This window comes from Myxocyprinus asiaticus, chromosome 15 (genome assembly GCF_019703515.2).
Source record: "Myxocyprinus asiaticus isolate MX2 ecotype Aquarium Trade chromosome 15, UBuf_Myxa_2, whole genome shotgun sequence".
NCBI lineage: Eukaryota > Metazoa > Chordata > Actinopteri > Cypriniformes > Catostomidae > Myxocyprinus > Myxocyprinus asiaticus.
The window spans coordinates 32,807,836-32,830,198 of NC_059358.1; the positions used below are offsets into that span (position 1 = coordinate 32,807,836).

Sequence of the window (22,363 nt, forward strand, 5' to 3'; positions counted from 1 at the left end):
ATGACGACAATATCGGGGACAAAAATTCTCTTTTATAAAAAAATACAAACAAAAATTGTACACACATTAAATGCCAATCGAATTGAAAATATATTTAAGTTCTTAGTAAAAAGGAAAATATTCCTGATTTTAACTTTTCATAAATGTGTTATAGAGGTGAAGTTAAAGAGAGAGTTCACTTAAACATTAAAATTCTCTCATCATTTACTTACCTTCATGACATCCCAGATCTGTATGATGTTCTTTCTTCTGCAGAACATAAATTAAGATTTTAAGAAGAATATTTCAGCTCTGTAGGTCCATACAGTGCAAGTGAATGGGTGCCAATATTCTGAAGCTCCAAAATGCACATAAAGGCAGCATAAATGTAATCCTTAAGACTCCAGTGGTTTAATCCACGTCTTCTGAAGCGATATGTTAGGTGTGCGTGAGAAACAGATCACTATTTAAGTCCTTTTTTTACTATCACTGTCCACTTTTACATTTAAATTTTTTATCATTTGTTTTTGGTGATTTGCAAGCTTTGTGCATAGCAGGGAGGAAAATGTATGGTAAAAACAGACTTAAATATTGATCTGTTTCTCACCCACACTTATCATATGACTTCTGAAGACATGGATTTAACCACTGGAGTCTTATGGATTACTTTTATGCAAAATTTTTCAAAATTTTGGCATCCATTCACTTGCATTGTATGAACCTACAGAGCTGAAATATTCTTCTAAAAATCTTTGTGTTCTGCAGAAGAAAGAAAGTCATACACATCTGGGATGGCATGAGAGTGTTAATGATTTTAATTTTTGGGTGAACTATCCCTTTAAAAAGTCTGGTAAGGAACAAGCCCAAAATAGTGAAATTCTTGCAAATGTAAAGTTTCAACATTTCAATAGTAATGAAAGAGACAGGATAGAAACGCTATTATAGTCTATCACTAAAAATTAGAGGGATGGGTGTTTTTCTTTAAAATCATCTTTGTGGACAGAAATGTTGCCCTAATTGAAAAATCACTCTAAAATAGTTGCTGTTGAATTACTGTCAAATGTCAGAAAGCAAGCAGACAAACACACACAGATAGTATACCAGGTTTATTCGCTATTGACCTGTTCACTCTTTCTCTTTCCTTTTCTCCATCCATTTGCTCCCTTTCTATCATCCTCTTCCAGACAAAGTGTGGATCTTGGTGAGTCTGTGTTTTGCGTGTGTGTGTGTGTGTGCTCTGTTCATCTGTTTCCTTCTCATCAGCAGACATGTACGACCATATGAACGGATCATGTCAACATCAACCTGTGAGTGCCACTCATCACTGAACAATCCATCAATGCCCTAATTCAGTGGTTCTCAACTGATGGGTTGCAGGTCTCTTCTGATAGTGTTGCAGACAGCAGGTTGAAAACAAAGCAAAATGCAAATGATAAATTGACCACATAGGATTGCAAAATAAGTAGGCTTTTTGTTTAGCTTTTAGAAGGATGAGAAAATACTTACCGTATCTTTTATTGTTGACATCAAAGGCCATGCAGCAAATCAAACTCTACAGGATTTCAAATGTATCTGTCGTTGCATGACATATTTTAAAAATATTAACAAATCTACGAAAGAAAAAAGAAAATATGAACCACTACATTAAATGTGGGTTCATTTGGGATAAAATCTCACTGCACTTCAAAAGCAAAAGGATTACAACAAAGAAACCATTTAAATAAATAAATCATATTTGTGCTGTTCTGCATGCACAAAATTGTCCCTTTTCCTATCATGCCTTCACAATTTTGCATATTTTTTTAGCCTATAACTTTTTTTTGCACTTAAATTTCAGTGTTTGATTTTCAAGACATTTGACTTTACTTTTGTACCATAAACTATTTTGAGTTACACTTTACACTAATGTTCCCTTTGTTCAGGGAGTAAAGGGATTCGTTAATCACTAAAGTCATTTATATATGCATTATAAATTGATATGTGGTTATAACAAGATGAATAAAAAGGGCAACTTTCATGCAATACTTGCCAAACAGTAAGCCTTTTAAGTTACATGTTATAAAGGCTTAAAAAAAACACTTACGTATTACTTATAGCCTAATTACTTCCTATTAATCAAAAGCATAAAGTCCCCTAATTTAAGATATATGTCACAATTCAACAAAAATGTATAATTATAGTGAGATTATAAGGAGGGATTATGTCACTTTGCTAAAGTCCGCATTATGATTACATTAATGACTGTAGAGGGAATGGTGTCATGGTGCGAGGAACGGCAGCCGGTGGAGTTTTTGCCCCTAAGGTAAGATGGTGCCCCCATAGGGAGCAGGTGCACCACATAGACTGCGCAATAATATATGTATAGGGAGCACCAGTACCGGCCAGTAATACTACATTGAAGATGAATAATACCAAGAAATTGACCCTGTATTCAGATCGTCCCTTACCACATCCTTCACAGTTTAAGCAATAAATGCTTTTTGAGTTATTAATAATAAAAAGTGTATATCCTCTCTTATATGCTGAGAACTGTTCTGACCCATGACTTATAAAAAAAAATTCTTTATTTATCTTCTTTATCTTATTTATGTATACCTCTGTGTTGGTTTATGTTTTTTTTTATTATTTTTTTTTTACATTTTTTATTTATTTATTTATTTTTCCTTCACCTGTACTTCTTGTCTTTATGACTCAGTGATTGTATTCATGCATTGTTGGATCTGTGTAATTTAGTACATCTTATTGAACATTTATATTGAACCTTCTGTTTTTCAGTAAAAAAAAAAATCAGACGGTCCCTTACCACACCCTCAGTATTAGCACATTTCAGCACAATGTATGGACTTTTCAGATGACCCCTTACCCACGTATAAAACATTTCCAATTTATATCAATGTTAAATTAACGACCTGGAACGATTTTGTCCTGACGCCATCTGACCAACTTACGGGATGTTGTTACTGCATATCAGTGATTTATAGTGCATTTGTAAACAGCTTATTAGTCATAAATAAACATAAAAATAAAGCTTTTATAAATCCTTAACAAAGGGAAAATTAAGGTAAAGTGTCACGCAGTTTTGGTAGGCTACTATACTGGATCGCCAATTGATGTCAATTAATGAAAATATGTGTCCCAAAGCAAAACCAGTTGAGAACCACTTCCTAAATTCACAAATAACAGCTCTTTATACTCTCGTGTGACTGCTTCATATACTGACATACATTAATGCTTAAATGCATCTATTAAAGAATGTAGTTTGTTGTTTAATGTTGTCTGTCCTTTTGGGTCATCAGGTTTCTGGTCCTCCCAAAAGAGCGACTTCGGCTCCAGTCAGTGCACAGAGGAAGAGGAAGTACCAATGCCAGTGCAGGAGGTGTGTGGAAAGACAGAGAAACTGGAGGAAGTCTGAGAAGGGAGGAAGAAGACAGCTGATGCATCTGTGGATCGAGTATTTACTCTATTACAAACCTGCTGCTGCCATTGACTCATGAGATGAAGAGCATCTGCACTCAGGCGGCCTGTCTGAAGGTTCTGTGAGAATGACTGTCTGTGCACAACATCCTGAGAAATGCTAAGACAGAGAACTACTTTACAAATAACATTTTACATTTTCTTCTCTGTGTGATTGTTTGTATTTATAATTGGGTAGTTGATGCATAATGGTTTTTATCAACATAAAGATTTTAGGTTAAAATTTATTTGAATGTACTGTATAAGGTAAAGTGTATCTGGTCACCATTTCTTTAAAGTTCAACTATTCCATGTAGTCTCTCAAGCAATTAAAGCTGCATGCAAAAATATATATATATATTATATATACTTTACATTTACTGTATATTTATGTATTCTGTATTATTATTATTATAATATGTATTGTGTGTGTGTGTGTGTATATATATATATATATATATATATATATATATAATTATACATTATATATAATAATAGAAAAATAGAATGAGCTAAATGCTGTTTAAAATGATTTCAGATGAAATATAGTATGTCACACATTTTCCCAAAAGTATTTCATGTCAGCTACCTGATTGCATAAAATAAAAGTGGAATTTATTTCATTCTCTGTTACAGTGAAATGAATTAAGTACTCCTGGAAAATATATGAAAAAATAAACTTTTATTGATACTATTGCACTTTACAATCAATACCAGGTGTAAGAATTTGTATTCCTGTAAATATAAAACATATTAACACGATAACACATAAAGCTTTGTGTGTTCCTGAGTTGTGCTTATTGAGTTGTTTGTGTTTTGAACTAAAAAAGGAACAATGTTTACACTTCCAGACCACCATCAAAATGTCATCAAATGTTTTTTTCAAAAGTCTGCCACAGAAATGACAAAGAAAAGGGGAAGAACACTGACAACATCAAACATCAGGGACTTAACGTGATAGAACACTGAGAAACTGCGTGAGAGCAAAAAACTGTCAGTACAATGATAACAAATTATAATAACGGTTTTAATAACGGCTTAAAATAAATAAAACGTACTATTTAATAACGGCAAATGTTAAATCTCAAGATGCTGTCCTAAGCTTTTCAGCAGGGTGCAGTTATTGACTTCACTACTGTATTGGACTTTATTTAACATAAATATCTCATACATGTTACAGTATATATCTGTTAGGTCTAATGAGTGTCTTAGGCCTGCTCTTTGCCTTCAAACTCTTCGACAAAGATTTAGATTTGGCTGAGATATAGATTTGGGCCTATGGGTTATTTAACCATCATGATGAGAAAGACCTGCACCGACCTGGAAGCTTTTGATCTTGATTCTTCATGTTATCATCAACAGCATCCAATAAGGTCAAGCCTGCAAGTCTGATCTTTTAGAAACAGTGAAGCATGAAGGTATGGGTGATATTTCAAAGTTGCATGAATGCAAGACTCATCCATACTGTCTGTTTCCCTAATGCAGCCTCCTGCTCTCTAGATGAATCCCCTGCCAGGGTTAGAGTTTTAATACCGGGTACTCATGAAGCATCAGTTAAAAAAAAACACACAGCAGCTCAACAGTTCAGAAGCACCTCTTCTTTAGAAATATGGCACTCTTTCCCTTGCTCTTGAGAAGGGAAGATGAAGAAATCGTTCTCTCTACTCCTTTCCTCCTCAGATAGATGGACTGGGGGAGACTGAGGGTGATTTATAGATTCTTCCTGGAGTTCATGTGTTTTTTTCTCTCCTCCATCCCATCTAAACTGGTTGAGCAAACTAACAAAAACTGTATGGGGACCGTAGATGTGGAGAGGGCCTATGAGAGAGGGACAAGTTTGAGTCTTTTCATACTATTTTTACATAGGAATTCTGCATTTCACAGACCTTTAGGAATGAAGAAATTGAAAATGAAGACAAAAGTGGCTCAGATATTTAAAATGTGGGGGCCCCCTATTGTTTTTTTTTTATCTCTCATAAAACTTTAGTAATTTTTCTATTCTTCTAGGCCTATCTAGTTATGTTCAATACAGTTTAGTGGCTCTGCAGAAACATTAGAGAGACCTGTAGCTGTCAGTATAGTTCTGTATTCACTGTGTCAGTGTGTGAGTGAATGTGTAACTAATATGAAATCAACCCTGAAAACACTGAAACAGTGATTTTATCAAAAGAGACCAGCCTAAATAATGTAATAGCCTACTGTATGTATTCTAGCTTATGTTTATTGTGCTATGATATATGGAGGGTTATTTATTGCTACTTTTTTACTTGATATAATTTAGTCTCGTCAAAAAGAAAATTTGTGGATGAAGAAAGGCATTTACAATGGAAGTGAATGGGGCCAGTCCATAAACATATAGCCACAAGATGTGAACATTAAACGTGTTAATATGACTTCAGTGTAATAAAATTGCATACTACCTTTATTTGTGTAAAGTTTGTTGTCATGGCAACATACAGTTCCGCTGTAAACTCAGTAATCTGGCAAACGCTGTAACGTTGGTAAATCCCTGGTTTTGTAGTCATAATTTAGAAAGAGTATATTTTTAATGTTTATGTCATGACCCCATTCACCTGTATTATTTCCTTATTGTAACCGCAATTTTTCCTTTTTTAAAAACAAGCGGAAGACGAGACGAAATTATATTTTGTGGTTATCAAAATTATGCCACAATTGAGCATCCCTTTTAAAATGTTAAATGCATTTATGACACTGCGACTGTTTTGCTTCTTAAAGGAGAAGTGTTTTATTAAAAACAGAAAATCATAAGAACATGAAGTAATAACTCTTTATAGTACCTAAATTGCCAGGTGGAGGCACAGCCTGTTCAGAGCTGGTTGGTTGATGAAAAGAGCCATCTGTGTTATGATTGGTGGGAGTACTAGCATGTGACAGCACCTCCTGGGCATGAGGCTGCTCAATTGGTTGGTTTGGAGGAGGTGTGGTCTCACTCTCCATCTTAAAAAATAGAGGGACAGTCAGTAGCTAAGATAACTGGGATAAATCATGACTTGCAAAGTGTTATTTTACTGCACAAATGTGCTCTCACTCACTGCTTACCTCTAGATTACCCAACGAGTATCTTCTGACAACTACAGAAGACAGACAGTTTCTTAGACAATTGCTAAGTGATCAGCCAACAATCCAGCAAAACAACTGAGAAGAAATGTGTTTGCATTCATGTGTGAGTGTGTTACTCACATTGCTTAAAGCATTCCTTCTCTTTCTTTCTGCAGAGTCGGAGGAAGATGGTAAGGAAAATGACGGATAACATTATTGACATGAATCCAAATAAAATCCAAACCAAAACTTCATCACCTAAAAAATACATGAGGGAAGTGATTTAGAAACAGCAATGCAAGAGAGAGAAAGTACAAAAGATACAAAAAGAGAAATAACCATGTCTAGATGGTAGCCCTCTTTCTACAAAAGGTCTCACAAGACTCACAGTCGTCAGTCCCAGGAACCCTACCCCTAACCTTAAATTATTCTCACATCTTGCAGGAGTTTTACAGAATGACATTTAGCATCAAGACATAAGAGAAACAGAGAGATACTTTTGACAAACTTTGTGCTGGTGGAAATAAGGGGAATATGGGGAACAAACCAAAATAATGTTTGATCAGTGGTTCTCAACTTGTTTTGCTTCAGGACACAGATTTTATATTGACAATTTGTTTCTTGTACAAAAGTAAACAAAAATGTCCTTAAAATAAAACATTAAACTGTATTATTTTTATTTATTAAAGGAATAGTTCACCCTAGAAGAATATCTCAGCTCTGTTGGTCCATACAATGCAAGTGAATGGTGACAAGAACTTTGAAGGTCAAAAAAGCACATAAAGGCAGCATAAAATCCATATGACTCCAGTGGTTTAATCCATGTTTAATCCAATGTTTAAGTCCTTTTTTACTATGAATTAACATCTGCGCACAGTAGGTGGCGATTTGCCCAAAGAATGTGAATCGGCAAAAACAAAAGAAGAATGTGAAAGTGAAAGTGGAGATTGATAGGAAATAAGTCACTAAAAAAAGTTTCTCACCCACACTTATATCGCTTCTGAAGATATAGATTTAACCATTGGTGTTTTATGGAGTACTTTTTTGCTGCCTTTATTTGCATTTTGGAGCTTCAAAGTTCTGGCCAGCATTTATTTGCATTGTATGGACCTACAGAGCTGAGACATTCTTCTAAAAATTCATTTGTGCTCTGAAGAATAAAGAAAGTCATTCACATCTGTGATGACATGAGGGTGAGTAAATGATGAGAGAATTTTCAGTTTTGGGTCAACTATTCCATTAAGACATTAATTAACCACACAAAACAACACAATCATTGCCTATCCTAATTTCAAGTGAACCCATATTTCATGATGTCCGGGTCATATTTTGATGTATTTTTTACATTGCATAGTTTCTACCAAGTGATGAATTTGCACCAAAATACTGTAGAGTTTTATTGGACTGTGCACACAGCCTTTGGATATTGGAAGCACTTTCTTCACCCTTTTAAAGTTGATAAGCCTGTATTGCTATCCTAATTTGACCAGTTTTTGGGTAATGGCCCTCCAGAGGTTTATAATATTACCACTAAATAGAAGACAGACAGCAGCTCTTACTCAGCCAGCTCTGCGGGTCATGTTGGCGAGTGTTTGAAATGGTGACAGAGGGAAAGTCAGTGGAGGTGTAGGACTGGTCTGGGGTGGATGCTGTGATCGGCTCACAGGTGCGACAGTGGCCTGTGTATATATCTTTTTCTGTACAGAAGAAACCATCCAGGCAGCGACACTGTACATCTGATGTGTTTGTGCACTCCTTTACCACCTCCTTATTGAAGTCTAAAATACACACACACATTTATTTTCAAAATGAAGCACATTTTTGCTATACTTCCTGTTTCTATTCTCAGTTCATCTTGTTTATGTACTATGATGGTTCAGTAGATATCTTAAGCATTCATACCAGGTTTGCAGCTCTGGTAACAGCGGTGGCAGCTGTCTTCTCTGTTCTTCTGACTGGTGAAGAATCCAGAGGAACATGGAAAACACCTGCAGTTTGATAGGTAATATCCTGAAAGATTGACAGACAGGAAGACAAAGAGGAAAAAGAGGAAGTGGAGAACAAAAAACAAGAAGATGGAATAAGAAAAGTGAAAGGTCAAATGAACAATTAGTAAAAAGAAAATGTGTTTAATTCAACTTACATACTTGCACACAACTTACACACACACACTTACACACTCTTACTATTGAACATGATTGCACAGCATCAAGTTAAAACTAAAATGATTATCTTAGCATATTAAAATGTGAAGTGTGTAATTTCTGTGCCACTAGTGTCACCTGCAAAATGGGCACACAGGAAAGTGACGTGCTTCCGAAAGTTCATGTACCCTGAAATCAAGCTCATTCTGCCAAATTATTGACAAGCGCCATCCGTAATCAGACATTTTTGCATCAACTCATCGATGATCACCTTATCCTCTAGCGCAAAGTCACTCAACTTTGGAAAGCCAGGGAGCCAGAAAGCATGGTCCCTTTAGTCTCGAGGGCCACACTCTTATAATTTTGTATTTAATTAAAAAAAAGAGAGAGATTTGAATAACTTTTTTATAATAATGAAGTGAGTAGATTATACTAAATGTGCAATTTAATAGATTATGGACACATGTAATTAACAAGAATAAAATAAAACTATATATATATATATACTAGCGGACAAAAGTTTGGAATAATGTACAGATTTTGCTGTTTCAGAAGGAAATTGGTACTTGAATTCACCAAAGTGGCTGATGTAAAAAACAGCACCATCACTATTTGAAAAAAGTCATTTTTGATTAAATCTAGACAGGCCCCATTTCCAGCAGCCATCACTCCAACACCTTATCCTTGAGTAATCATGCTAAATTGCTAATTTGGTACTAGAAAATCACTTGCCATTATATCAAACACAGCTGAAAGCTATTTGGTTCATTAAATGAAGCTTAACATTGTCTTTGTGTTTGTATTTGAGTTGCCACAGTATGCAATAGACTGGCATGTCTTAAGGTCAATATTAGGTCAAAAATGGCAACAAAAGAAACAGTTTTCTCTAGAAATTTGTCAGTCAATCATTGTTTTGAGGAATGAAGGCTATACAATGCTTGAAATTGCCAAAAAACTGAGGATTTCATACAAAGGTGTACACTACAGTCTTCAAAGACAAAGGACAACTGGCTCTAACAAGGACACAGTGAGATGTGGAAGGTCCAGATGTACAACTAAACAAGAGGTTAAGCACATCAGAGTCTCTAGTTTGAGAAATAGATGTCTCACATGTCCTCAACTGACAGCTTCATTGAATTCTATCTGCTCGACACCAGTTTCATGTTCAACAGTAAAGAGAAGACTCAGGGGTGCAGGCCTTATGGGAAGAATTGCAAAGAAAAAGCCACTTTTGAAACAGAAAAACAAAAAGAAAAGATTAGAGTGGACAAAGAAACACAGACATTGGACAACAGATAATTTGTGGGATCAGCTAGACTTTAAGGTGCATGAGAAGTGCCCGACAAGACAGCCACATCTATGGCAAGTGCTACAGGAAGCATGGGGTGAAATGTCACTGAGTATCTGGACAAACTGACAGCTAGAATGCCAAAGATCTGCAAAGCTGTCATTGCTGCACATGGAGGATTTTTTGATGAGAATTCTTTTTGAAGTAGTTCTTGTTTTTTGTTTTGTTTTTTTGTAATAGTAATTTTTCATGTTAATGTCCTGACTATAGATTGTGATCAGTTGAATGCCACTTTGGTGAATAAAAGTGTAAATTTCTTTCCATAAGACCAAATCTGTACATTATTCCAAACTTTTGGACGCCAGTGTATATATAGCTTCATTATTGTAAAAGTGTGTTTTTTTGTAAAATAAAAACTGTGATATTAAAATAATGATCATATATAGGCCTATACAGTATGTTTCTTTTTTTAGATCCACAGTTTTAAAAGTGGGCTATATACTGCAGCAGAATGCACCATAAATTTATATTTTGTGAAATATGTAAGTCATGACACACTCGCTACCTAGTGAACACACACACACACACACACACACACACACACACTCCATAGCCATAATGTATTTTTTACTGTACAAACTATATATTCTATCCCCTAACCCTACCACTCACAGAAAACTTTCTGCATTTTTACATTTTCAAAAAAACATCGTTTTTTATGTTTTTTTAAGCCTTTTGGTTTATGAGGACACTTGAGGTGTCCTCTTAAACCACGTTTATAGCATAATTACATGTGTATAATCCAGAATAGTGCTAGTGAATAGTCCTTGTAAACCTCGTACACCTGAACACAAACACACACACACACACACACACACACTCACACACACATACATACACACCAGAAATACAGTACCATCAAAACATGACAGAAATATCCAATAATAGCTCCAAAAGACTGAGAGTGTGCACAAACTGTTTCTATCAACTCTTTCTGTTTGTTATAGTTTATAATCAGATTTATATTCATGGCTTTGAAGTGTAATTCATTCTTTTGCTGTTTCTTTTCCTCTATAATGGGCCAGTAACTTAATAAAACTGAGAATTACCATAAAGGCTCTAGAAAATCGACACCTCACAACTCACGTTAATAATTTTATGTCATGACAACATAACGGGGGCCACAAAAAGATGCTTTGTGGGCCATATGCGACCCATGGGCCACCTGTTGAGTACCATGGCTCTAGAGCTATTGAAAGTGCATTGCGCAAACAGTCCCAGATATACAGGTTCTGGACCAATGGGAAACTGGGAAGAAATTGTGTGTACATAAACAATGTTGACTGCATTTCGAGGGTTGCATTTTTGCTCTAAAATTATTATTTTTTTCTCCACTGATGGTTAGGTTTAGGGTTGGGGTTTAGGTTAGGAAGAACAGTTAAAGTCACCATGAATTCAGAATTGACAATTTCTTATTTTCATATTGGATGTTGGCGTTTTTTATTATTATTGATTTATCCGTGAAAGACATTTTTTTTTTTTTAAGGGTTTGCCCTCTTAATATTTAATAAAAAACAACAACTTGCCCCCCCACTCAGAACAACTTCTCTTCTCTGCTGATGTTAGTCCAGCAATGTGCAATGTGCAATGCTGAGCAATGTGGTTGATCAATAGCCAGACAAGTTTCAACCCATCCCCTCCAGCCCCCCATCATTCACATGAAATGATCGCAGCAATTAGCAAACAGCATGGTGACAAGGTATATTTTATGTTGCTCCCCTCCCCAAACCATTTTCCCCATCCCCAAACTACCCTGGTTGCATGCCCACTAGCTTGAATTTTTACACTTCGAAGAAGGAAAGATATCAGAGAATTCACGTTTGTATTGCAAGGACAAGTGGCAGGAGTTTACTTATATTTTTTTGTGAAGCCAGAGATTTCACAGGATGTACAGTTTGAGTAAGTATTCTTTATTCATTATGGTTATGCTTATTTAGTAATGTTGACAGTTAGATCATTCGGTTCTCAAAACTTTTGAAAAGCTGTCCGGTATTGAGATCGCTTCTCAAATTTTCTCTGTAAGCAACTCTGATGTGAGTAGCACGGTGGAAAGGGGTTTGTGTGTGTGTGTGTGTCTGTAATCTAAAGCCTATTGGCTATTTTTAAAAATGGAATGAGTCTTTTGACATGTCCCGCCCCCCCAATTCCTGTTTCGGTATGAAATACGTCAAAACAGCTAATTGAACAGCACTCGTCAAGGCACTTCAGTGCAACTTTGTTGAATATGTTTTGTAGTTTACAACTAAAAATACAACTTGCTTTAGGTGCCACCCCGTAGATATTTCTTCTCAATAACACTTCCAGCTTCAGCCACTGGGGGCACTGGTTCGAATTTTGGTAAGCAAACTTTCAACCTACTGTTGCCAAATTTACAGTGAGATCAGTTGTAGGCCTATTTTGCTTGGCACAGTACAAAGGACAGAATTGTAGCCGCTCATTTAAAGTGACAATTTTAAGACCAGGAGGTTGCATCGGCAGCAGTAAGCAAAAATCCGACTATGATTAGGGCCTTTGAAGTCAATCAGGTAGGCCTATTGAATATGATGCCACATTATCAATATTCACGAGTCAAGCTGAAATGTTTTATAAAGTTCACCCTTTTCAGATCGACAAAAATGATTGTTTTAAACAGAAAGTTGTTATGTTCAAACAAACATAGCAATGCTTTGAAAGTGCCACAGAGCCTGAGTGTTCACACTTTTCAGGGAATCAACCAACCAATGGTTACTTATAGCTGTTTTTGCATACTGAAATGGGACAGGAAAAAGTATTCTTACAAAAATGACAAACTTCAGCTTTAAAATGTAAAACAAATTTCAACTTTACACAAACACAGATACACACTTTTCCCAGCAAAAATGATTGCCCAACATCTAGTCGAAACTACATATATTAGCATAACATATATAAAGGTGTAATAGCTAAATTTACTTTTGACTGTGCCCAGACTTCGGCTTAAAGGGCATATACTTAATTTCTGCGTGTGTCAGTGCTTAAAGGCGGATGTGGGCGCTTGCACACACACTCATGTACATGCACACACTCGTGCATATAGTTTCTGACTGATGTCTCTCGAGGGGAGAGATGAGAATCTGCATCAAAAACAGGACGTTAGAAGCTCAGACAGGCAATGGCATTCTAATGAAGGAAGTGGTTTATGCTTCTGTGTCAAAGACACACCATTTCCCATCACGAGATATGAGAGAAAGAGAGGGAAAGGAAGAAGAGCGCAAAAAACATTGATTTCTTGGGCAATTCGTCAGACCACAAGCGTAATACTGGGAAGTGTTCTGCCAGAAACACGCTCACGCGCACCACACAAACAGGGAAGGTTTCAGAAAAAGTGATGCTGGATATTAGACACTGACTCTGAAAATAACTGCCTCAAACAAGCTCTCTCTCACCTGCTGGACACAAAGATGAGCAATTTCCTCCTGGCAAGGCTCTCGAATAACTGATTTTACCATCCTGCACAAAAAAAAACAAAGAGTGGGCGAATGAGTTAGCTTGCCATGGTAACACAGTCGACACAATGAAAATTATATTTAGCAAGTAATGGATGCAACCAATAAACAGTGTTATTATAGTTTGGGATTTTTAATTTAGTTTTTATTTCCATTTTATATTCAATTTGTCATTACAATTTAGTTGAATTTTCGTTAGTTTTCACAGTTTGTCTGTTAGTTTTAGCTTAGTTTTTGCTTTCTCAGCGTTTATTAGTTTCAGTTTAGTTCGTTTTATTTTAGTTTTAGCTTTAGTACTTTATATGGCTACAAAAGCTGAGCGTTTACAGGGGTAATTTAAAAAGTCAAACATCTAATCTAGTTATGCTTATAAACAAGTAAAAGTTAACTTAATGTTATGATGTAAAATTGTAGAAGAAAATATAAAAATGAATTAAATATATATATATATATATATATATATATATATATATATATATATATATATATATATATACACACACATCTGGGATTTGGTCAAAAGAGGATCTTCAAAAATTCTACTTCCCAGTATTTAATATTTCTTAATTTTTGCTTTTGACTATGGTAGAAGAAATCCTAAGCTTTCTTCAAATGTATAATGTTACTGTAGATTATATGGCATTTGGATCATAAATCAAAGTATCAAGAAAAGAAAAATGTCCAAAATTGTCCCACTTTGCCCATATTCACCATATTTTGTCAAAAACGAAAACTAAAATGGATTCAAGATTATTTTAATTCGTTTTGGAGTTATGAAAAAGTATTTTAGTTTAGTTTCAGTTATTTCCAGTAATTTCAGTTTTTATTTTTATTTTAGTTAACTAAATGTATTTTAGTTAGTTTTCATTTTCGTTGACTAAAATAACACTGCCAAAAAAGTCACGCTTTATCTTTAAAGCACAAGAACACATTTACACTTGGGTTCTGTGCTAATAGTCGACCAAGATCAAAGTCTGATGATCCATTTTGGATCCAGATCTGTTTATTAATCTTAACACAGAGATCTTCTAAATGTCTGTGAAACACATTGTCTTATCATATGTAGAATGTTCAAAACAAGTAGTTTACCATAGGGAGGCCATATATCAGATGATCAGTCAGCATCACCATGCATACAAGTAACACTGTAACAACCATCTGTAAACAATACAGTTATATCAGGAAAATTGTGATCTGCATAAACAGCATACATACATGTCATTATCACACCCTCTTTATCGAGCAAAACACTTAAAAGTGCTGACTGTTTGTGATATGCAATCAAACTACTGAAAGAATGAACTTATTTCCGCACAGAAATATTTCAAGTTCCACAATATCATCTTTTGCACTGCAAAAAAAGGTACGCTGAGTGTTCCTAAATTGGGGGTTAGATTGGTGGATTGGATGCAAAATAGCACATTAATAAGATGTTTATTTTCTTTATGCATCGCATCTTATGTTATTGCTGCGAGTTAAAAAATGCAGCAATAAACAAGCAAAAAAACAGAATTACTAAAACATGTAGGTGAAAATAATCAGTACCTCACAAGAATCCAGACTGTCTTCAAATGCTTTCCAACTCAATAACTGCCTCTTCTGCCAGTCGGTCTTACAGTATGTTCAACTTTTCTCATTGTTTCCTCACCTGCTGTCTCTTCCTGTCATTCTCCTCCCTCTCTTTCTCACACTGCCCTTCACCTGCTTACTGTTTTGGAGAGAGAGAAAGAGAAAGAGGCAAGTGCAGCAATAGACAATTGCTTTATACTCTGCATCTCTCTGGCACAGTTTCTATTACTAGTTTGATTAAGACCCGTAGATACATTCAGAATGTGAGTGTATTTAAAATTATGTTCGTTTTGGATTGCCTCATAACAATATACACTTATAAACACATTTACCGAATAGCTTTGCATGCATGAGTTAATACACAGAACTCATCTGCAATTTATTGTTTTATGTCCAGCAAACTCCCTTTGAATTACGCTCTCAGTCAGACATAACGTCACCATCATGAAGCATTTTAAAGACAAAAGGTCATATCTAACTATTTAAACTCAAACATTCACATGCACACAAATGTCTGTGGGTTTTTTTTTTCTCTCTTCATTTTGTGCCATTTCAATACTTTTTTTCCAGTATTACCTTATTAAGTGACTTTGAGTGCGTAACAGAGTGACAGAGAAACAGATACTAGAGGAAAAAATTACCTATAGAATGAAATAGAAAAACATGAATCAAACGCTATGACACAAAAACTCCACTGCTCAAAGTGTGTTTGTTCAGCAGTAACCTTTATTTTGAAATCTTTTTAAAGCTCCAGACTTTCTGTGCACTTGCAATGAAGCGAGAAATTCCTGTTCGGCTTTGGGTTACATACATACGTATTTATATATACACCGATCAGCCGCAACATTAAAACCACCTGCCTAATATTGTGTAGGTTCCCCTCGTGCCGCCAAAACAGCGCCAACCCGCATCTCAGAATAGCATTCTGAGATTATATTCTTCTCACCACAATTGTACAGAGCGGTTATCTGAGTTACCGTAGACTTTGTCAGTTCGGACCGGTCTGGCCATTGCCTGTTGATCTCTCTCATCAACAAGGTGTTTCCATCCACAGAACTGCCGATCGCTGTTTTTTTTTTTTTTTGTGTGGAACCATTCGGAGTAAATTCTAGAGACTGTTGTGCGTGAAAATCACAGGACATCAGCAGTTACAGAAATACTCAAACCAGCCCATCTGGCACTAACAATCATCCATGCAATTATCTAATCAGCCAATCATGTGGCAGCAGTGCAGTGCATAAAATCGTGCAGATACATGTCAGGATGCGGGATGGTGCTCTTTTGGCGGCACAAGGGGGACCTACTATTAGGCAGGTGGTTTTAATGTTGTGGCTGATTGGTGTACATATAGTCCTGTTACTCTTTCAAAGGAACTCTTTCAATCATGCTACACATATCCCATTGTCGCAGTCTGGGTCCTTTTAGATTCTTTGGACACTTAGGAAAACATCCGCTTGGACACAGTTGGATCCTAGGGTACTTTTTAACTGTTTAGTTACTGTGTAAAATATATCTACATTTCATAGAACCAGACAGAATTTTATTGGAGCATATTGTTTGGAACCCACAACCACAGAGGCACATGTGTAAATTCAAAGAGAACCCTTGGAAGAATTTAACTCCATAAAATATAAAACTTTCTCTATCACGATTCCACAGTAGGAACAAGTTGAAATGTTACAGAATGACACACCTCTGAGAGCATTCAGAGGTTCCTCCAGAATGCCATAAAGACCTTTTGAGTCTCAAATGATCATTTCAAATTGAAATAATTATCTTGTCCAGGACCATCATTTGAGCATACACTACTCAGCTGCAACCTAGTCTCATAGAATGAACATTATTAATGTTTACGAGACCAGTCTGCTACTCTCCCCTTACACTCTCCTCTGTATTACAGTATCACAACATTCATACTGTTATTGCATATAAACATTCTTTCTAAGCACTTTCTCTTCTTTTTCAAATTCCGTTATTATTTCAGTGAAGAGATTTTGTGTGGAATTTACACTTTGTTTGCAGCCAATGCAAATCTGAGGTATTCAAAAGCCATTTAAGACATAGAAACATGGAGAATTCAGTCAGTTCCAGTGAGTAATTTTTCCTGCGTACTATTGTCATTTTCATACAAGACCAGATTTGTGGTTATGCTGCAAACTGAACTGTTTACAGAATTCTCATAAAAGACTTTTGCCTTAAGGTCATATAACAACAAACATCAAGTAAATTGCTGTGGCAACCACTTAATCATTGCAGAAATCTTGAGCGCACACTCTATACATTTACACATGCATACATAGTCTTATATAGTTTAGCGGAGTGCTCCAAAACAATACAAAACAAGTCAAATCAAATTTTCTGTGGATGAACAATGGCTCAGTTGTTTACAATGCATTTTAATTGGAAAGTTCTGAATAGCAATATTCAGTTCACAAAGAAACAAACCCACTTCCTCAAAATCTAATTTGAACATTCTAAATTAATAACTGAAAGATCACCTGAGATCTCTATTGTAAATGTATTTAGTTGACTAACTGCTCGAGTTACTATTTTTCTCTATCAAACTAAGATTTTACAGACACTAAAATCATAAGGCTGTGATTAAATCAGCACTTCCATTGAACCCCTTTATACAGTAACCACAAATTGTGTTTTAAAGGGAATTTGCCTTATTTGATAATTAGAAGAAGAAGAAAATGAATCTGCAAATACCCTACAGAATTTCAGTGTGGTCAGAGGGAAAAACCTAAGGCAGACATACAATGCTGTTATCAGTCAGTATGCAAAAAACAGAATGAGATAAATAGCAAAATAACCTGAGGATGGTTCATAACATATTGTTCATATGATGAAGTTCTATTCTGGCTCATCATAGAAAATGATATGTACTGTAAACACATAAATGTTTTAAAGCTTTCACTCTTTGCTTTGTCTTTCTACAATGGAAATGTACACACTGGATGTACAGCACCATGTATTCAAAAACATGAGATTTTCATTTTCACTGTGTGAAGTATCATTTATTTCACATTTGGCACTTCAAAGGTCTCTGTCAGACTTACTCAAAGAGTTTTTCTCTATTTCTGAAGTCAGCCTGTGGCTTACATTCAAACTCTTTATTTGAATACAGATATAAATGACCATCAAAGCCAACAGGATGTCAGTATGTCAGTTTCTTTTAAAACTATTAGACTGAGTGGGCGTTTGATTAGAATTAGACAAGACTCTCCCAAAAGGCAGAGATTTATTACAAATCTTGTGATGTTGCTGTAAACATTAGCTCAGAATCAGATAATTAGCAGGATATAATGCTCAAGAAAATTCAATCTCCAGTAGATCTAACCCTCAGCATCTCACTCTCCAGATCATTCTTCAGTAGGTATAACCCATCTGGATCTTGCTCTAAAGACCCCATGAAATCCAAATAAGCAAAGTTTGGTGACTTTTAGTCAAAAACATTGATTAGTCTTGTTCAAAGGGGCATATAATTTGTCCAGTAAAATGTTTTTCAAAAAGCAAACTATACTTTTTGCTGGGCCAGGGAATAGATATTATTTAGGCAGTTGTGAAAAATGTTGCATAGTGAGGATGTCTTCAAAAAATAATTTTCATTTATTAATTAACATCATAAAAAGTCTAGTAAACATAAAAAATCTAAATCATTATTTGGTGTGATAACCTTTGCCTCCAAAACAGCACCAATTCTCCTAGGTACACTGGGACACAGTTTTTCTTGGTTGTTGCCAAATAGGATGTTCCAAGCTTCTTGGAGAACATGCCACAGTTCTTCTATCTATTTAAGCTGTCTTAATTGCTTCTGTCTCTTCGTGTAATCCCAGACTGATTAAATGATGTTGAGATCCGGGCTCTGTAGGGGCCATGCCATCTGTTGTAGGACTCTTTGGTCTTCTGATCAATTCTATTTGCAAAGGAAATGCTGAAATCTAAAACTGATATTTCCTACTGATACACTAATAGCAGAATATATACAGATTTCATATAAAATATGTCAACGCAGGGAAAAAAATTGCATTTGTCAGGCCATTTCAGGGGGTCTTTAAGAAGATCATCTTTCTTCAGTAGATCTAACCCATCAAGATTTCACTCTCAAAAAAATCATTCTCCAGTTGACCAACCATCCCCATAGTGATACATCCCTATAGCGACTTTTTGCCTGACCACTATTTATTCACCACTCAGTCATGTGCCTGAAATATGTTTTATATTGCTGATAAGTGCTTAACATTAGGAATGGGTTTGGGTTAGGGGATCTGAAATATCGATATGATAGTATAATGTAACTAAAATAATATATTTATAAGTATAATGAAACATATTGCGGTTAAACACATGATAAATCCGAAGATTGTCGGGCCCATGACTGAATCCTCCGAACAGAGGCAGGGGCGGTTCTAGGGTCACACCCTGTCTACACCGGGCTCGTCTGTTGACGCGATGCAACAGCTTGAGGCTGTCTACACTGGATGCATCGACACGAACATTCTAAACTGTTTAATTTGTGTAGTAGTGCCAGCGCGTGCAGTGCAAAATGGAACGGGACATCCGTTTATTGTCAGCACATCCACTTCCAGTGTATACAGCATCACTGATTATAATAGGGTTCTACTGCTTTTGACGAGACCCGACACACCACTTGTGTCCGGTGTAGACTGTCATGTTTATGTGTTTTGTTCTTGTTTTCATGTCTTTTATTTTCAAGTTTAGTTCCTGTTCCTGTCATGTAATGTGATTTCCTGTTCCGTCATGTGATCTTGTCATGTGTTTCCCCTGTTCATGTCTTGTTTTCATTGGTTCATTGTTTGGTTACTTTGTTATTAGTCTTGTCGTTTCATTGGTTTAAGTTAATTTAGTCTTGTTATCTTGTTTATAGTTTAGTCTTGTGATTGGTTGTCTTGTTTACCTGTTATCCATGTCCTTGTATTTCAGCCCTCATGTTTGCCATTGTCTGTTGTCAGGTATTGTGAATGTAACTTTGTTGTTTAGTCAAGCCAAGCCAAGTCTAGTTTTATGTCAAGTCAAGTCAAGTCAAGTCAAGTCATGTCATGTCATGTCATAGTCAAGTTCATGTTTATGTTTATGTTTTATTTACCTTTGGATTTACTATTTGGGATTTCACGTTTTGGATTAAATTGCACTTGAGTTCCTCATTTCTTCGTCATCGTCTTCATCATTGTCTTTGCCAGCCCATCGTTACAGAATACCTGACCGCTTACAATGAACCCAGCAATCCAGCTCCTCCGCCTACGTCAGGGGAATCGTCCCCTGGAGCATTATGTTGAGGACTTCTGCATTCTGGCCTGCCTGGTGGACTTTAATGAGGTTGCCCTCAAAGACTGTTTCCATTTTGGATTAAGTGAACCAATCTCATTTTTGATGCCTGGCGGTCGCAGTTCCCTCAATCTGGTCCAGTATATGAACCTTGCCCTGCAGATTACTGGTTCTATGTTCACTGTGGGGGAGGCGGATACCGAGCCAGCATCCCACGTCATGGTCGACGAGCCAGCGTCCCATGTCATGGTCGGCGAGCCAACACCCACGCCTACCACGGCCAACAAGTCAACGCCCACACCTGCCACGGCCAACGAGCTGGAAGCCTCGTCTGTCCCAGAGCCTGCGTTGCCAGCCTTGTCCGTCCCAGAGCCTGCACCGCCACCTTCAGCCTCCCGGAGGAGGAGGAGGAAGAGAAAGGCTTCCGTTTTCAAGTCTCAGCCCGTGTTCATGACCACAGAGGTCGTTTCCAAGTCTCAGTCCATGTACACAACCACGGAGGTCGTTTCCATGTCTCAGCCCATGTTCACAACCACAGAGGTTGTCTCCGAGTCTCTGTCCATGTACACGACCATGGAGGTTGTTTCCAAGTCTCTGCCCATGTTCACGACCACGAAGGTCATTTCCAAGTCTCAGCCCAAGTTCCATGTCATGGCCACCAAGCCCGAGTTCCACGTCATGACCGCCAAGCCTGAGCTCCACGCCATGACCGCCAAGCCAGAGTTCCATGTCATGGTCACTGAGCTTGCGCCACCTTCTGCTCCGGATCCTCAGTGTGCTCCAGGCCATGTCACAGCCACGCCAAAGTCAGCTCCAGGCCATGTCACAGCCAGGCCAGAGTCAGCTCCAGACCATGTCACAGTCACGCCAGAGTCAGCTCCAGGCCATGACACAGCCATGCCAGAGTCAGTTCCAGGCCATGTCACAGCCACGCCAGAGTCAGCTCCAGGCCATGTCACTGCAATGCCCGAGTCTGCTCGAAGCCATGTCACCACCATGCCTGAGTCTGCTCCAGGCCATGTCACCGCCACGCCTCGCCTGCTCCATGCTATGTCACAGCCACGTCTCAGCCTGCTCTATGCCATGTTGCCATGCCTCAGCCTGCTCCATGCCATGTCACTGCCACGCCTCAGCCTGTTCCATGCCATCTCACAACCACGCCTCAGTCTGCTCCATGTCTCAGCCAAGCCCCAGACTGCTCCATGCCATGTCACAGTCAAACCTCAGTCTGCTCCATGCCATTTCACAGCTTAACCTCAGTCTGCTCCATGCCGTGTCACAGCCGAACCTCAGTCCGCCCCATGCCATGTCAAAGTCAAGCTTCAGTCCGCTCCATGCCATGTCTCAGCCAAGCCCCAGACTGCTCCATGCCATGCCATGTCACAAGCAAGCCTCTGCTCCACGGTCCAGGCCCACCTCTGCTCCACGGTCCAGGCCTGCCTCCACTCCACTGGGGACCTCCATCCCTGCGGATCCACCTCTCGAGCCTCTCAGGGCCCCACTTTCCATTGGCTTTGCCCTGTTCCCACGTCCCTCGCCCTGTCTCACCAGGCCACGTCTCAAGGACCCCAATCCCCCCTCCAGCTCCCTGAACAACTTTGTTATTATGTTTGGGGGGGGGGGGGGGGGCGGGGGATATGTCATGTTTATGTGTTTTGTTCTTGTTTTCATGTCTTATTTTCAAGTTTAGTTCCTGTTCCCTCATGTGACCTTGTTATGTGTTTCCCCTGTTCATGTGTCTTGTTTTCATTTTTTTATTACTTTGTTATTAGTCTTGTCTTTTCATTGGTTTAAGTTCATTTAGTCTTGTTATCTTGTTTATAGTTTAGTCTTGTGATTGGTTGTCTTGTTTACCTGTTACCCATGTCCTTGTATTTAAGCCCTCATGTTTGCCATTGTCTGTTGTCAGGTATTGTGAATGTACCTTTGTTGTTTAGTCAAGCCAAGCCAAGCCAAGTCTAGTTTTATGTCAAGTCAAGTCAAGTCATGTCATAGTCATGTCAAGTTCATGTTTATGTTTCATTTACGTTTGGATTTACTGTTTGGGATTTCACGTT

The 22,363-nt window shown here is 37.4% G+C and overlaps 2 protein-coding genes across 7 annotated transcripts in view; one reads left to right on the forward strand and one right to left on the reverse strand.

Moving 5' to 3' along the window:
* Positions 1 to 4,073, forward strand: part of LOC127452810 (tumor necrosis factor receptor superfamily member 23-like) — a 14,483-nt gene extending 10,410 nt beyond the window's left edge. For 2 of the 6 annotated variants that reach the window (XM_051718541.1, XM_051718540.1), the window contains 2 exons: positions 1,164 to 1,286; positions 3,276 to 4,044. In XM_051718541.1, coding sequence (XP_051574501.1) covers positions 1,164 to 1,286; positions 3,276 to 3,391 — 239 coding nt within the window. In that variant the 3' untranslated portion in view covers positions 3,392 to 4,044. Of the gene's footprint in view, positions 1 to 1,163; positions 1,287 to 3,275 lie in introns of all 6 variants that reach the window. The other 4 variants (XM_051718545.1, XM_051718542.1, XM_051718543.1 and 1 more) reach the window with 4 other exon arrangements.
* Positions 4,074 to 4,127: 54 nt separating this feature from the next.
* Positions 4,128 to 15,134, reverse strand: LOC127452809 (tumor necrosis factor receptor superfamily member 5-like). The gene is made up of 9 exons (XM_051718539.1): positions 14,994 to 15,134; positions 14,538 to 14,606; positions 13,389 to 13,452; positions 8,395 to 8,502; positions 8,052 to 8,270; positions 6,634 to 6,750; positions 6,493 to 6,524; positions 6,231 to 6,390; positions 4,128 to 5,250 (listed from the first exon to the last, which is right to left on the reverse strand). The coding sequence occupies exons 2-9, from the start codon at positions 14,604 to 14,606 to the stop codon at positions 5,009 to 5,011; spliced, it is 1,011 nt and encodes a 336-aa protein (XP_051574499.1). The 5' UTR covers positions 14,994 to 15,134; the 3' UTR covers positions 4,128 to 5,008.
* Between the last annotated feature and the right edge of the window lie 7,229 nt (positions 15,135 to 22,363).